General features: G+C 42.4%; 3 protein-coding genes across 4 annotated transcripts; 2 read left to right on the forward strand and 1 right to left on the reverse strand.

Annotated features, from left to right (window-relative positions):
* Positions 1-467: 467 nt before the first annotated feature.
* Positions 468-5789, forward strand: gpc2 (glypican 2). 2 transcript variants are annotated; one of them, XM_062477008.1, is made up of 12 exons: positions 468-698; positions 795-991; positions 2207-2365; positions 2458-2592; positions 2831-3006; positions 3100-3180; positions 3535-3700; positions 4030-4160; positions 4271-4417; positions 4692-4828; positions 5210-5382; positions 5467-5789. In XM_062477008.1, exons 2-12 carry the CDS (start codon positions 823-825, stop codon positions 5727-5729), a joined length of 1737 nt encoding a protein of 578 aa, XP_062332992.1. In that variant the 5' UTR covers positions 468-698; positions 795-822; the 3' UTR covers positions 5730-5789. The 2 variants fall into 2 exon arrangements, with proteins under 2 accessions (XP_062332992.1, XP_062332993.1); XM_062477009.1 differs by lacking the exons at positions 468-698; positions 795-991 and adding an exon at positions 1235-1327.
* A 5286-nt stretch (positions 5790-11075) lies between these two features.
* On the reverse strand, positions 11076-12804 carry LOC134032359 (uncharacterized). Its single transcript, XM_062476314.1, has 5 exons — positions 12479-12804; positions 12018-12395; positions 11793-11897; positions 11640-11692; positions 11076-11353 (listed from the first exon to the last, which is right to left on the reverse strand). The coding sequence occupies exons 1-5, from the start codon at positions 12711-12713 to the stop codon at positions 11207-11209; spliced, it is 918 nt and encodes a 305-aa protein (XP_062332298.1). The 5' UTR covers positions 12714-12804; the 3' UTR covers positions 11076-11206.
* A 1357-nt stretch (positions 12805-14161) lies between these two features.
* LOC134032885 (uncharacterized) lies at positions 14162-15937 on the forward strand. The gene is made up of 6 exons (XM_062476940.1): positions 14162-14241; positions 14439-14801; positions 14887-15243; positions 15340-15456; positions 15572-15627; positions 15791-15937. Exons 1-6 carry the CDS (start codon positions 14199-14201, stop codon positions 15935-15937), a joined length of 1083 nt encoding a protein of 360 aa, XP_062332924.1. The 5' UTR covers positions 14162-14198.
* Positions 15938-16349: the final 412 nt, after the last annotated feature.

Consider the following 16349-nt stretch of genomic DNA (forward strand, 5'->3'; position numbering starts at 1 on the left):
GGGTCTGAGACAGCCCAACGGTTAAAAGAAAATGCTTCACTTTGTTTTTGTATGCGGTAAAGTTGTCGCAATACGACGGTGGGTCACAATGACTGATGGGTCAGAACGACCCGAAGATAACACAAGGGTTAATGAATCATCTCAAGATCACGGAAGCAAAAGCCATGCTGAAAATGTTGTAGACTATATTTTATTTGACATGCTGATGAATCAAAGGGCATAGCTATAGCCTATCCAAGCAGTAGGTCTATGAGTGAAAATAAAGTAGCCTATATTATAGGCTATACTAGGCTATTCTTTACTCGCCATTATCATTTGTTGCATTGGGGGAGGCACAAAAAAAGAAGCAAATCAATAGTAGCTACTGGAGGCGAATTTAGGACCTTGAGGTGTCTCAGCCAGCCAGCCTCGCTTTACCACTCTCCCACCCCCAAACCATGCCACAGCATGCACCTCCACGCCTTTCGGTCCTCGTGTTGCTAAGCTCATTGTTCGAGACAGAGAGCGAGGGATGCTACCAGGGGGACAGGAGCGCCCCGTTCACGCTAGTCTACATTAATTAGGAGTCGGTGTGTCGGTTTCCCTTTTAAGGACAACATCGGACAAATATCAATGGAATACAACGGATGAGACTGTAAACGGGTCTAATAAGCAGCCTCGAACGGAAAATGATAAACTAAAACAAGACTATCGTTTTGGTGATTCATTTGAGACTTAAATACCATTCAGTCACAATCCTGTTGATTTGGCACCACTCAGTATTTTGTGATTCATTGTTGTCGTGCCATTATCAGACTGAACAGAGTTTTGGTACTGGCGAAGATGGTTCCCAGACTACCACGCCAAAGGTACCAGCTGGTGATGCTCACGTTAGCTGCCCTGTCATGGACTCGGGGCACGGTATCAGCGGGAAGGAGTTGCACCGAGACACGGCAGGTGTACGGAGAGAAGGGATACAGCACAATCACCGCTCCGCTTACTCAAATCTCTGGTAAGACGGCGAAAAAAAAATGCAACTAGCTTGTCTTCAACAAAGTTCATAAGAACTTTATTAAAATGTAGGCTACTCTATATGCCTGTTTAATGTAAAGACGTGTTCAACAATCCTCAACAGGATTTAACAGACGATTTATCCTTTTAGTGACCAGAAGGTTTAATCTAATGGGATGAGTAGGAATTGAAAACACCGGTGTAACAAAGAACCTCGCCCCTAATTAATGAGTGTAGACTGATCAGGTGATTAGTCTATCTTGTGAAAAAAACGCGATAGCCTTCCATACGGATTGAAAACACAATTTTGCTCAAATTCTCCCACTTGAAAACTAATGTAGGCTAAATGCTTTTTACATAAATGTATAAACTGTATGAGAGGGCATGAAAGAGGGACAAGGCAGGCAGTCTACTGTACAGTGCAGACCGGCAGAGCTGTTAAAGTGGAATTTACATTGCTTCTCTATTGTTAAGGGAAAATGTCTCTACACTTCTACAATTTTATTTGTGTGTGTGTTTGTGCATGTTACAGTCAGTGCGTAAGGGGAATATTGATTTAGTGTGTGTGGTTATCTGTCTGAGCCTGGCCTTTCCTGTCCCGTGGGCCAGGGGAGCAGATGGTCTGAGGAACCAGGGATGATTAGAAGGAGTTTAGAAATGGAAATGGAGGGATGAGAGGGCTCGTAAGGGAAGAAGGCAGGAACAAAAGATAGAGACAAAAACTAGACTGGTGGATGTGATTGGCTTGTCCTAGATGTTAAGAGTAACAAAGACCATACACATTTTGATCTTAATAATACAATTTTTTGAAATTACACATTTTAAATTACCACCTTATCTTTGTGTCTAGTCAGACAGATAGATGAGTGAGTCATATCTGAATGAGCAGATCCACTGTGAGCTGACGATTCAGTGGGAGAGTTGAGGGCTGTGTTGAGCCGATAGCAAATTTGAAACGAACCTGATTATTCACAGTGAAAGCAATTATTAGCAATGGAAGCACATGAAGAATGAATGTTTATTCATTATTATGTAATCCCCTTTGCATAGATAAAGTTGTATCAAATTATATTACTTGCCAAGCAAAAGGGTACACACATTATATATTCAGGGTATGCACAATGCATAATCCGCTCACATTTATAAATATGCCCAACCTGTACGCTGTCTGTAATTGGCTGGTGGTCTGAGCTGGTCTGGTTTTCTATTGGTCCAGGTGAGCACCTCCGCCTGTGCCCGCAGGACTACACCTGCTGCTCAAGCCAGATGGAGGAAACGCTGGCCCACCAAAGCGAAAGTGACTTCCTGTCCGCCATCGAGGACACCAGCCAGTTCCTGCTGACCACCTTTACCCAGAGGCACCGCAAGTTTGATGGTGAGGAGGCCTTGAACAAGCCTGTTAAAGTCAACGGAGTGTGGACGTACTTAACCTTCTGCCCTGACCTCCCCCCTCTCTTATAACCCCAGAGTTTTTCCGGGAGCTCATTGACTTGTCAGAGAAATCCATGAATCAGATGTTCACCAAGACTTATGGGCGACTGTTCACCCAGAACGCCCAAGTCTTCCAGGAGCTGTTTGTGGAGCTGCGCAGATACTACTCTGGTTAGTTGTCCGTTCGTTCAATCTGGGGTTTAAAGTGTTTTCTGAAGGAGGAGAGGACATTTAGAGAAATAAATGTATATTAAAAACATATTTCTTAATAATAGGCTAACATTTGTGATTGAGATTTTACAATGCTCCATTGTGACAAACAGTGGTGAGATTATAAGTAATTGGACTGAAACGGATAAGGTCTCACCTAAAACCAGTTTTCAGTGACACTTCCTCCCGTGGTCCACAGGGGGCAGTGTGAGCCTGTCCGAGGTGCTGACAGACTTCTGGTCCAGACTAGTGGAGCGTGTTTTCTCCCTGGTCAACCCCCAGTACCAGTTCAGTGAGGAGTACCTGGAGTGCGTCAGCAAACACGCAGAGCAGCTGCAGCCCTTCGGGGACGTGCCTCGAAAACTGCGGGTCCAGGTGAGTCCGGATGTTGGGGTCACCTCAGAACATAAACATGGAGGTGGGTTTGTTGGTTCTGTTTGAAAATGTGTGTCTTCCTTCTACTTTCAGGTGTCCAGAGCATTCATAGCAGCTAGAGCCCTAGCACAAGGGCTAGCTACGGGGCGTGACATTGTCAACAAAGCAGCCAAGGTATGTCTTGAAGTTAATTGTGGTTTGCGGTGACATTGGTTAAATACGTATACGGTACATCATACCAGTCTTCAGTCTGACCCTTTGGGGGGTCAGATGGCTGAGTGGTTAGGGAGTCGGGCTATTAATCAGAAGGTTACAAGTTCGATTCCCGGCTGTGCCAAATTACGTTGTGTCCTTGGGTAAGGCACTTCACCCTACGTGCCTCAGCGGGGAATGTCCCTGTACTTACTGTAAGTCGCTCTGGATAAGAGCATCTGCCAAATGACTAAATGTTCTAAAAACAACATTCAGGCTTTTTCTTCCTCCTTTCAATCTCTTCTTTGGTTTATTCGTCTCCTCTCTCCTGCCCAGCTGAGTCCCAGCACGGAGTGCTCCAGAGCGTTGATGCGTCAGTGGTACTGCCCGCTGTGCCGGGGCTTCCCCTCCCTGAGGCCCTGCCACTCCCTCTGCCTCAACGTGATGAAGGGCTGCCTGGCCAATCAGGCAGACCTGGACACAGAATGGAACAATTTCATTGGTAAGTGGAGGAGCATGGCGTTCTTGGAGGCGGGGTTATGTAGAGGGTGTGAGTTTTCTTTATTTCTCTCCTATCAGAATCAGAATTTCTATACAATTTCTCTCTATCGATCATTCCATCTCTATTTCTGTTCAGGGTAGGTTTCTGGTTTGATTTTGTAAATTATTCATCTAGTAGACTAGCTTCCAAAGTGACGTAAATGAGGGGTGGATTTGAACCTGGGATCTGTTGCTCTACAGTCAAATGTTCTACCCCTGAGCTTTTCTCATTCGTCTTTACGCATTCGAGTCCTGCCCCATTTCATCCCTTATCTGTGTCTCCCCTGTCAGACGCTCTGTACCAGGTGTCTGAGAAGCTGGAGGGCCCCTTCAACGTGGAGCTGGCGGCGGACTCCATCTCTGTCAAGGTCTCCGAGGCCATCATGCACATGCAGGAGAACAGCATCACCACCTCCACCAAGGCAAGGGCGAAGGGCGTAGGGCACAGGAGCCGCGTGCAGGTTGTGTTGGGTGGGTGGATGTCAGATGTGACAGACGGAAAGTGATGACATGCGCGACCTTCCGTGCACAGGTGTTCCAGGGCTGTGGTAACCCCAGGCCCGCCCCGGGGCGGTCCAAGCGATCACCCAAAGAGCCGGGGGCCAACAGGAGACCCTTCCGTACCTACACCCCAGAGGAGAAGCCCACCACCGCCGCAGGCACCAACTTGGACCGACTGGTGAGTGTGGGGGGAGTAAGGAGGGGGGGGGGAAGAAGAGAGGAAAAGGAGGATGAGCGAAAATCTGCTTCATTAAAATGTATTAAAAAGCCTGGAGCTGGAGGAGGGCTGTCTGGGCTCTGATTCGAGAAACAACATCGTTCAAGCCGCATGCGAATGTCGATGGACGAATGTTTGTTTGTAGTCTGCCTCGCGTCCATACGCTGAGCAGCAGCGGCGGCGGCGGCCAGAAATGGATCTGTGACTCAGTCTGCTTCCTCCCTCCCACGCGCAGGTCTCCGACCTGAGGGAGAGGCTGAGGCCCATGCGGGGCTTCTGGGTCTCTCTCCCACACACCATCTGCAACGACCAGAACATCGCCACGGACGTCACCAACGAGGAGCGATGCTGGAACGGACAGACCAGAGGAAGGTGTGTGTGTGACGGGGAGAGAGGGAGAGTGTGTGTGTGGGTGTGTGACGGGGAGAAGGAGAAAGGGATAGAGGGAGGGAGGGAGAGAGAGGGAGAGGGAGGGAGAGAGAGAGAGAGAGAGAGAGAGAGAGAGAGAGAGAGAGAGAGAGAGAGAGAGAGAGAGAGAGAGAGAGAGAGAGAGAGAGAGAGAGAGAGAGAGAGAGAGAGAGAGAGAGAGAGAGAGAGAGAGAGAGAGAGAGAGAGAGAGAGAGAGAGAGAGAGAGAGAGAGAGAGAGAGAGAGAGAGAGAGAGTGAATATCTTGCTGTGTGTGGATTTGAGGATCAAGTAATGGGTATAACACTGTTTTTGTAGAGTAATATTTGTGTGTGTGTCTTGGTCAGGTACCTCCCTGACGTGACGGGCGACGGTCTGGTCAGTCAGATCAACAACCCAGAGGTGGAGGTGGACATCGCCAGGCCAGATGTGAGGACCAGACAGCTGATCATGGAGCTGCGAGTGGCCACCAACAAGCTGAGACACGCACAGGCCGGTCAGGACACAGACTTCATGGACAGTGAGTGTATCCTCTCGTCGTCGTTTTCGCTCGCTAATTCACTCACTCGCTAATTCTCTCTCCTTGTCATTTTCCCCATTGCAGGTGAGGAGGGCAGCGGTTCTGGGGGAGGAGACAAAGGCGAGAGGTACAGCGATGATTGGCCGGACAACGGGCCCTACTCTCCGCCCAACAGCAAGCCCCCACGGGTGCCCACACCCCCCCTCAAGCCCCCCCGCGTGAGGGAACGCAATGGATCCAAGTGGAACAAAAACAAAGCAAGGTCTTCCAGCTCACGGCCAACTTTCTCTTTTATTGTTCTGTTCTCTTTGTGTTTTATGGTGACTGGTGCCCCCGTGTGGAGATAGCAAGTTACTACAGCAAGACCAGTGGAGGATGAGTGTGTTTCGTGTAGTTGGGTTTTTTAAGCACACAAGGGTCATTCCACGAAAAGTGAAATTTTGTGTCCCTCTAACAGATTTGAGAAAAGTTTTCAATTGACATGTAGGGTTAGGGCAGGATGATATGGAGTTTCTATTATAATAAAGCACAATGGTTATGATCCAGTTATAGTTTTTTAAGACCACTTTTACACAACATGGACATCATGAGATGGCACAATACCTAAATGTCCGATACTTTGTTTAAATATTGAAGAAATATAGAAAGAAACCAATTTCACAATCTAAAATGTTCTTTTTTTCATGGAATGACCCTTCATTATTTTATTGAATCTTTCTATTCTCAAGGTATTGAGCCAGCAATGAACATCTCAACTGTTCTAAACTGTTTTATAACTGAGATTATACTGCGACAAAGACAGACACTCCATAGATCAAAACAAATCAAACGTGGACCAATGAAATCTTCCCACACAGAATGTTGTGTAAGTAAAGTAACTGAAATTGAGATTATTGTTTCTTGTTTTTGACCTGAACTGCAGGCACATACTTTGACTTTTATTTATTACGTTTATTTATTTATTTGAATTGTATTTTACTTGTATTTATTAATGTAAAGTTTTGAAATGCTAAAGTGTGTGTGTGTGCACATGGCGGTGGGTTTGGGTGAAGGCAGGAAGTGTAGTTGAGATGGGATGTTTCGTAATGATGCTTTTACAGTATTCAAACTTTTCTACTTTTACTAAAAGCAACAAAACAAAAAAAACCTGTGAGCTTTGTTAAATGAGCTCCAAGTTTGGAAGAATGTGTCACGGGAAAAAAATGGCCGTTGGGATCGATGAAAGTTTAGCGATGTCATGTAAGAACTGTGTGAATGCCGACCGAGGGATGAGAGATGATGGATGACGTTAGTGATGAGCAACATTGAAGATAAATGTCAGAGGATGTGAAACTTCGAGACATCAAAACAAAAGTAGCCCAACAACAGTTAGAGGTGTGCTAAACCACAAGAAGAGAGCGGGGGGATTAGAAAGATAAACTTAACAAGGGAAAAGAAAGAAATGGCCCGAAAGCTATGAGGATTATACGTGGTTGTCATGGTTGCTGGTATACAAAAAAACACCAGTAACTATGGGCAACACAAAGAATGTATGTAAATGTTGAAGCACACTTTCTGTGGAGTCAGGTAGACACATCCCTTGTTTGTTAGGGTTGTATTTGTGGCTCTAAGGCGTTCATATCTAAACGATGTATGATAAATAGAATAGCCCATGTGTGTAAGTGGTGGGTGGGCTGTGTTTAGGGGTCATGGCTCTATTGAAATCGGAACAGTATTACGGTTAGGGAATTGGGCTATTAATCAGAAGGTTGCCGGTTCGATTCCTGGCCGTGTGAAATGACGTTGTGTCCTTGGGCAAGGCACTTCACCCTATTTGCCTCGGGGGAATGTCCCTGTACTTATTGTAAGTCGCTCTGGATAAGAGCGTCTGCTAAATGACTAAATGTAAATGTATTACACCAACACTATTACAATCATTTGGGCTGTCGACTATCAAGTTGAAAGATTCTAATTGATTAGTTGGATCTAATTGCGTTGGTTTTCAAAAGTCAAATAATCTCTTTTAAATTGTTTTGTAGATAAAATTCCATGACCCCAATTCATTTTCACCACTCTCGATAACCATGTGTCACATTCCGTTTCTGTGAAAATAGCACAGCTTTTGCATCAAGGTGTTGTCAAGTTTTTGGGTAATCCAAACAGTATTTTTCTGTTTCTTTAATAAAAACTCAAGAAAAACTGATTTGTCGTTTTCATAATCTTGTAGTCCTAGCAAAACAAGAACAAATGTATTAGCTACCTTTTGTTCTACGAGGTGAGATTCCTCTTTGATTATGTTTTTGCTGCAATGGGATAGACAGTATACAGTCGCTACGGTGATAAGGACACACACACACACACACACACACACAGAGACATTAAAGGCCTTGAGGCCTGGGCTTTGGCTGTCAGGAATATGCTGCTGGTGTCTGCCTCTCTCTGTCAGACACCAGATGGTGCTATTGATTATTTACAGACAGAATATTGTCCATGGCAAACCTTTCCATGTCTCTGATGTAATTTCCTCCTTGGGTCATTTTCATTGGCTTACGTGCGCCCGATCATAAGTATGAAATGAGGACGTTGGCAACATCCCACATACATACAGTGTTGAAATATTGACTGGTCACACAAGAGCTATATTTAGGTCTTTGGATTGCACTGGCCTTCATCATTTCACTATTTTTGATGCAAATGTCAGATTTATGATACATTGGGAACCAACACCTCAATTTATATTTATTTAAATCAGGCACCTGGCCCATATTAACAGATACAGACACATACTCAGAAGGAGAATACATAACAGCTAAAATAATTTACCTAACATACGTGTCACCTAAACTAAACTTAACCCAATTTTTTTTAAATGTAAATGTTCATATTATTGTTGTTATGTTATAGATAATATTGCATAATATTACAAATTAATTAAATGTAATAATGTATATGTGGGGATTGCCATTAGATCAGGATGGTGAGGTATTCACTAACCGAATATGGAAAATACATGACAAACAGTGACACAGATATTACATAGAGTATTATGTTAAAATGAGATAACAGTTGTGTACTAAACCTCCTGTCTCATTTGTTGAAAAGTTTCAGAGATGCTCATTCAAGGACTGTGTGTATGCATGCATGTGTGTGTGCATGCGTGTGTGTGTGCATGCATGTGTGTATGCATGCATGTGTGTGTGCATGCGTGTGTGTGTGCATGCATGTGTGTGTGCATTCGTGTGCGTGTGCATTCGTGTGGGTGTGCATGCATGTGTGTGTGCATTCGTGTGTCTGTGCATGCATGTGTGTGTGCATTCGTGTGTGTGTGCATTCGTGTGCGTGTGCGTGTGCATGCATGTGTGTGTGCATTTGTGTGCGTGTGCATGCGTGTGTGCATGCGTGTATGTGTAGACTGCGTGTTAGAGATGAGGAACTTCAAGTTTTCCCTTTTTTTGGTTGTTGTTATCCACGCACACACATACACACACACACAAACACACTCTTGTGTCAATATCTATAATTACGTTCTTCCACAGTAACATAGTCAAAGACACAGGAACACCTCAGAGGTGAGGACAACAATGCATGGAAACTTCAGTGTCCGTGTGGTTTGTACGTCAGTTGAGGTATGAATTCTCAGGGTCTATAATTAGTGTCACACTCTATCTCACACGCAGCACAGTATGGGTGGAAACCACCGTATGCGCACCTTAACACCTTAACAAGCTGGCAAACAATGACAGTGAGATATTTCTTACATTCAACCGTTGTATGTGTTGAGAGCTGCAGCTGAGTGAAATCATAATTAGCATGAGGCGTAGATATTTGTCATTACTGTATTCATTGCTTTCCCTTCATAAACTACACAGTTAATGTTCTTAATCACATTTCCCCATCATTTATATAATCTATAAGGAAACAGTGAGCACAAACAACAAGTGGACCAGTTTGTTCATGTTGATGGACCATCATCTTGTTGCTAACTGCTCATGGGAAACTGATGCGTAAAAATGACCCACTAAAAGGTGTTTTTTTTTGCTTCTTTAAGCTGCTTCATGACTCATGTTCCCACAATCAGCTCCTCCCTGAATCGTTTATTAATTCAGACCAGACACGATCAATTCATGCATTTGGTTAGTAACTATAATAATACACACATAAATACTGTATGTATGTATCAGTATATGAAGAAGTAAACACAATCTATACAGAAAATTGGAGCTTCCTCTTGCTGTTTTTAAATGTTACTTTCAATCCATGGCCTCCATGGTTACCTAGAACAGCCGCTAAAGCCAGGACTGTTCTAAGTCATCAAACCAGCGGTTGGTTCAAAGTGCAGAGACCTCTAACCACAAGCTACGCCCCTGCATGCATCTCCAGTGGTCTTCACTAGCCTTCAGCTCACCAAGCGTGGGCGTGCAAATGATGTCTAACAAACTGCTGCAAACTGCAAACAAAACTAGTAAGAAAACAGGATTCAGGGTTAAAGTTTTGAATGCAGATCAATGTGCTATGGAAGCGAGTTCGATTGGTCATGCAGGAGCACTGTGCCACATGCACACATACAACATACACACAGTATTGTGTGCTATTTTTTACATTCCCTGTGTATTACCCAGTGTACAGCCCTGTGTTCAACCCTGTGCAATTTTAGCCTGTCTTATTTTGTATTCCTTTTTATTTTATCTTGCTTGCTGTGCAATTTCCCTCATTGAATGATGGACAGCTATATTCAATGAAGTACCAACCTACCCACCTATGTGGATCTTTAGTGGTAAAGTCATAAAGGTCAACGCTGTCTAGCGTGACAGTCTGTCTTCATTTGTTAAAATGATCTTACGAATGGGAACCTGGACTTGGTCAGAATACGATGTAATTGTGGATAGGTGTGTGTGTGCGTGTGTGTGTGTGTGTAGAGGGGGGTGTTGGGGTATGATGACAAGCATCTCGTACAACATTTTCCACATCGCTCTCTGCCTGCATTCACCCTGCATTCACGCTCACAACCTTTGCTTTGAAGTGGTAAGCAGCTCTGCAGGGTCTCAGGACAGCCAAGTGTCTGGGTGCGGTACACGTACACAGACACGGAAGTGTGCTTGGCTCTGCGTGCAGAGACGGGTCTCAAGGCCTCAGTCGTGTGTCTGGGTGTCGTGGTGAAACGTTTAGCCATTTTGCTTTTGGGAGATCTAACGCATGTCATGTGAATTCATTTTCTCTGTTTCCTACATTGACCTTTCTCGCTAGTGTACCATGCCATGAGCAGTAGTAGTCAGAGCAGATCTCCTTGTAGTGCTTAATGAAATGAAAACTACATTTCAGCATGTACACTATCCCATTGTTCATCTGTACTTATTGAGTGGCCAAGTCAGATGTCGTTGTGTGGCACAGTGGCAAAGCAGACAAAGGTGGAGTTAAGTCACAGAATGGTCTGACTTCCTGCCTTCAGCATTGTCAACCTTCCCATAAGTCAAGACCTAAGACACATAAAGCCTTGTCTGACAGGCTGGCTCAGCACACTGTACTGATGATACGTGTTGGGTGTTAAAACCAGAGTTTCATAACCCATTGCTATTTTAAGGTCAAAACGGGTTCACTTAGTTCAACTAGATACATCTCCACACCAAACTATCTGGGCCACACCAGATTCAGAAAATATTTTTATTTGGCAAATGGTTGGATAAAAACATAATTATTAATGAACAACATGAATAACAACATGAACAACATGAATAATGTCTCACAAATATAGTCAAATCTCATTCTACAAGGAATGCTGTGATGTTGGAAAGACAAGGTTTGAGGGATCCCAATGTATAACCACCAAGTACACAGTAAACAGGCTTTCTTAAGCTACATCTCGTTGCACCATGTTATATTCCACATCAGAGTAGACATCTTGTGCAGGTGTTGTTCCTCTCGTTTCATTTCTTCTTTTAGGTTTCCGCTCAGAGAAACTTAAGGCTGCATAATTCAACATATCTGCATCTCTATCCTATGGATGACAGCGTAGCCTGTGTCACTGTACCATGATAAAGCTGTTATCTTATACTGTATTACATGTTGCACAGTAGGCCAGAGTGGGATGCTTGAGATGTTCACTGTCTGTTTGAGCCATGTATCTGAGCAATAATTGTTTGTGTATCATTTGTACTTTTTGTATGAATACTGTACCATGGAGCAAAATGTGCTTAAACTAACTGTTGTAATTAATATTGAGATAAAAACAAACATTTGTATTGACTGGGGGAGGCCAATATAAGAGAAAAACTAAACAATACCTGAGTATTGGACTGATCCCTTGTGCTACGTTTGTCTTTCATAGAGAGGGTCACTATGACAACAAATCAAACAGGATATTTCAGCTGTTGGTGTTGATGACCATATAGCAAAGTAACAATAATAGTTTTCATGTGACTCGCCTCTACACTTACCTGAGCTTTGATGTTTAGTTATGGTGCAAGCCAGAAAGATGATGAAGAGAACACACAAGACTAGCACCACTGCCAAGACAAGGATGATCACAACCAGAGTTGTCTCTAAAAAACATAAAAAATAGTTCACAGCAGATAAGGAAATACTTCAAGTTTTGTTTGTATATATTTTTTGGTCAAATATTGTATCTCAGACGGAGAAAGACTGAATCTCTCTTAACCTACTTGACAAGTTACACTCAGTTTCGACATCTAGTCTTGTTCCATTGCCAAACAGTATCTCTCCACATGTGGCCACTGCACAGTAGTAAGTCCCAGAATCAGAGGAGCTGAGGTTGTTCTTGGAGAGGCTGTAGACACAGCTCCGTGTAGGAGAGGGAGTCTCAGGTCTCTTCTCACACTCTTCACTCCTGTCTCCTTGGGTGTAAAGGAGTCCTGGATGGGATTCTCCTGCCCCGGCTCTGAACCAGAACACACTGTGTTGTCCTGTACAGGACTCAGAGAGGACTGAACACTGCAGAGTCACAGAGTCTCCTGGATGGACTGGCTCAGACTCTGGCTGCTGCAACACTGTCTGGTAGTCAGTTCTCTGAAGATGGTTACCTGAATATTTACCCCCAAAAAATCATAAATACAACATAGCCTGCTTATAAAAAATTGTTTCTAGACTACGATGGTATACATACCCCTTACAGTAACAAAGGTGCCGTTTCTGAATTCCATCCTATACTGTGTTCCGGTTGCACAGAAGTATATTCCCTCGTCTGAACTAGTTATATTTTGGATGTTTAGATCATAATTACTACCAACCATTTTTGCAGAGATACGTTCTCCCAAAATAATAGAAGTTTCTTGAATTTGTGTTCGAGCCGCTACACGTTGGGGCATATGTCCAAGGGTTTGCTTGTACCAGTATAGCATTCGATAGTCTTCTGATATCACACACTGCAGTGTTACAGTTCCACCATGTTCAGCTGTGGTCAAAGGAATATGTTGGTGAACATCCTCACTTTGAATCAGATCTAGAACATGGGGAATAATTTGTTAAAGGACATCAACTTTAAATCACTCCAATAATTAAGAAGTATGATTACATGAGATAACCACATAACACTTGTTTAGATAGTCCATTGACAATATTGTTCATTGTAGATATTCAATTAACTTTCTACAAATCTTAAACTGTCAGTAAACTAAGCAGAACCAGTTTTGGAAATTCATCAGTGCTGCGGTTGGCTCTGTAAATACTTTCTTGATTATTTGAGAATCTACAGTTGATCTACATGGAACCATCCAAAAACATGCTGCTGATAACTGATAAAATACACACTTACCCACATGAGAAAGAAGAAATACCCAGAAAAGTGTGATTGAGATCATCTTGCTGCTTTACGATGATAGTTTGTCTTGCCTGACTTGTAGCTTATGAGCAGAAATATTTCGTTTTTGACTTGATTGAAAGCCAACCTGATTGGTGGAAGGGAGGTCCCTTGACTTACAGTATATCAACCAATAAGATAAAGAAAGCACTGATCTACTTGCATTAGCATAGTCCTACTAGTGTTTGAATGTATTTATATATTCATATGCATATATATATGTGCATGTAGTCACATATAGGAACCAGCTGTCTGTTCAGAGTCAGTCTCTACACTTTAAAGTACTGCCAGGGCACAAAAAAGGCAAATACATGTTTGCATGTGTGCAGTTTCTTTCTCCAATGTGTAAGTTAGTCCTATTGTAAATGAAAGGGTTTTAAAAATGGTCAATGTATTTAACCCTTAAAATCATATAAACCTTCATAGAAGCAGGTTATTGCAGTAAGGTCACATTGAAGACTCCCAAGTCTTACATGTCCCTACTTGGCACCTGAAGTCCACGCTTCAGTAAAATGGTTCTTTAGTCCGCACAAGAGTACAATTGTTTACCTAAGACATGTTATCAAGTTCTGAAGATCAAGCTAAGCACAGATTTGCTTAGCTTGATCCATACTGGGAACATATTCAATGTTCTCTTCAGTTTAACTGTTGGTTTATGATTGTTTAGCTTAAACAAACAATTTTCTATTAAAATTCAATGCTTTGCAGGGTTCTCAATGGCCTATTGTATCCAACAACCTTTTTGTAGATGATGTACTCGTCCATATGTAACGTATGCAAAATTACAAGCACTATTCCACATCAGAGAAGAGAAACCCACAAGAGACAGTGTTTGAGGAAAGGCAACCAATTACGTTGTTGTTTTGGAAACGTAACAGGAAGTGTCCTATTTAAACCAACGTAGCTAGCCAATCAGGTCAGGTTTTCACTGTAGACCTGTCTATAAATTAATCAGATTTTGACATTATTCACGGTATTTTACGACAAGAGGACAACTACATCAAGGGAGAGAAAGTTTCAAGTCGAGATGATTGGAATTAGGACTGTTATAACAGTTTTTATGATTATATGTGAGTACACTCCACGCTTGATGTGTTCAATGAACTAAGTGTTATATTATGTCATGATGACATTTCACCTTAAATTAATATGAAAAAACACTTAAGATGTATTTGATGTAATGTGTGTATTATAGTTTATATAATTTTGTTATGTATATACAATTGAGTAATATTTTATATTTGACTAAATCTGTCATATTTTTTAGGTGGGATCCAACGCAACAAGTCTCAACGACAAACCCAAGTTACAAAGGTTCAACTAGGAGACCCTTTATCTCTCTACTGTGTTCTGTCTGAAGAGGAATTTGATCAAGGATTCTTTTTATGGTTTAAGCAAACAATAGGGGAAATTCCTCAAGCAGTAGCAAAGATGCAGAAATATCAAAAACTGCCTGAATACTATGACAAATATAAAAACACACATCTCAAAGTTGAGAAGTCTGAAATGGATAAGAGTTATCGCCTTTTATTGAATGAAACCCGCCAAACAGATGAAGCTATTTATTATTGTGCAGTCATCGAAGGCTACGACATGCATTTAAAAAATGGGACCCTTTTGATTATTGAAGGTAAATATACCAAACATAAAACATGTAAAGATTCTACCATAGAATAAATAATTGTTTGTTATTAATGATTATATGTTCACTTTAGGTACAAATCAACACTTATCAGATTACCAGACAGTGTTGCAGCAGCCAGAGTCTGAGTCAGTCCATCCAGGAGACTCTGTGACTCTGCAGTGTTCAGTCCTCTCTGAGTCCTGTACAGGACAACACAGTGTGTTCTGGTTCAGAGCCGGGGCAGGAGAATCCCATCCAGGACTCCTTTACACCCAAGGAGACAGGAGTGAAGAGTGTGAGAAGAGACCTGAGACTCCCTCTCCTACACGGAGCTGTGTCTACAGCCTCTCCAAGAACAACCTCAGCCCCTCTGATTCTGGGACTTACTACTGTGCAGTGGCCACATGTGGAGAGATACTGTTTGGCAATGGAACAAGACTGGATGTTGGTAGGTAATGAATATGATTCTAGGTGGATGGATGTTTGGTGTAACTCTACATTTGACTACATCAGTGCTGCCTCCCTCTTCTGTTGTTCCCTCCAGAACCAGCAGTGGATCTCATAGTTATCGTCCTGGGGGTGTCTTTAGCTGTGTGTGTTGTGTTGAACATTATCCTCATCTGTACCAGAAAGACACGGACAGTGTGTGAGAATTGTAAAGGTAAACGTTGTATATTTGAGCTGGAGATTTATGGAACGATAAAAGCTATAGACGGCAATTTTGGTATTAGGCCCTGGAAGTTCATTCTAATGAATGTTACTTTGTCATCAAACAGTGAGTGTTACCTATCACGGACATGACAAGACAACTGCAGAACAGTCAAGTGGCCAGGTACAGTTGAACCAAATACTATATTCATTAATGTAACAATATAGGCTCTTCCATGACGCAATTAAAGTAGCCTATGTGTGGCTTTCATATGCCGATGATCTCCTTTTGTTCTCTTGTAGTACATTTCATGTTACAGTTACTTATGTATTGTGATTATTCACAGGAAAGTGAAGACTTGAACTATGCTGCTCTGCAGTTCTCTGAGATGAAAGGTAAAAGAGGAAGAAGGAAGAGAGAGACCCCACAGGAGAGTGTGTACTCTGATGTAAGGGGTTCTGACTGGGAGGAAAGTGCTCAACAGAAAATGTAAAAAAAAAAAGTACACATTGTTGAAGTGGCAGTTTAGGTTAGCTTATTATGTTGGATTTTATTGACTGATATTAACAATAATGTGTCAGAGTGATTTTCAGTTCAAGATTTTCAGTCTGCACATACGAGTGTAGTTTGAGCTGCAATGCTACTGGAACTGTCGTTACAATGTTAGCTGTTTCTTTACATATATTTGAAAGTTGTTTCTATAAATGTTTTTGAAAGGAGCAGTGTAAGTATAGAGTGCTTTTTGGATCTGTGATTGTAACAGTAGAACAGACATCATTATTTAATATCAGTATAGTTATTTTTAATTGTAATTTTGTTAACTTGATTAACTTCCTGGTTGTGGTTGTCATGATGATTAAGGTGAAATTAGCATAGGCTACAAGCGCTGTTGCCATACAGCACCA

The sequence above is a fragment of the Osmerus eperlanus genome, chromosome 13 (assembly GCF_963692335.1).
Source record: "Osmerus eperlanus chromosome 13, fOsmEpe2.1, whole genome shotgun sequence".
NCBI lineage: Eukaryota > Metazoa > Chordata > Actinopteri > Osmeriformes > Osmeridae > Osmerus > Osmerus eperlanus.

Coding starts and splice junctions, on each gene's coding strand:
- gpc2 (XM_062477008.1), top strand. CDS start 823: ATGGTTCCCAGACTACCACGCCAAAGGTACCAGCTGGTGATGCTCACG. Junction 3,007..3,099: donor CTCGAAAACTGCGGGTCCAG/GTGAGTCCGGAT, acceptor TTCTACTTTCAG/GTGTCCAGAGCATTCATAGC. Junction 4,161..4,270: donor GCATCACCACCTCCACCAAG/GCAAGGGCGAAG, acceptor TTCCGTGCACAG/GTGTTCCAGGGCTGTGGTAA.
- LOC134032359 (XM_062476314.1), bottom strand. CDS start 12,713: ATGCTATACTGGTACAAGCAAACCCTTGGACATATGCCCCAACGTGTA. Junction 12,396..12,478: donor CACCTTTGTTACTGTAAGGG/GTATGTATACCA, acceptor GTAAATATTCAG/GTAACCATCTTCAGAGAACT. Junction 11,354..11,639: donor GGGATCAGTCCAATACTCAG/GTATTGTTTAGT, acceptor TGTCATCCATAG/GATAGAGATGCAGATATGTT.
- LOC134032885 (XM_062476940.1), top strand. CDS start 14,199: ATGATTGGAATTAGGACTGTTATAACAGTTTTTATGATTATAT. Junction 14,802..14,886: donor GACCCTTTTGATTATTGAAG/GTAAATATACCA, acceptor TGTTCACTTTAG/GTACAAATCAACACTTATCA. Junction 15,244..15,339: donor TGGAACAAGACTGGATGTTG/GTAGGTAATGAA, acceptor TGTTCCCTCCAG/AACCAGCAGTGGATCTCATA.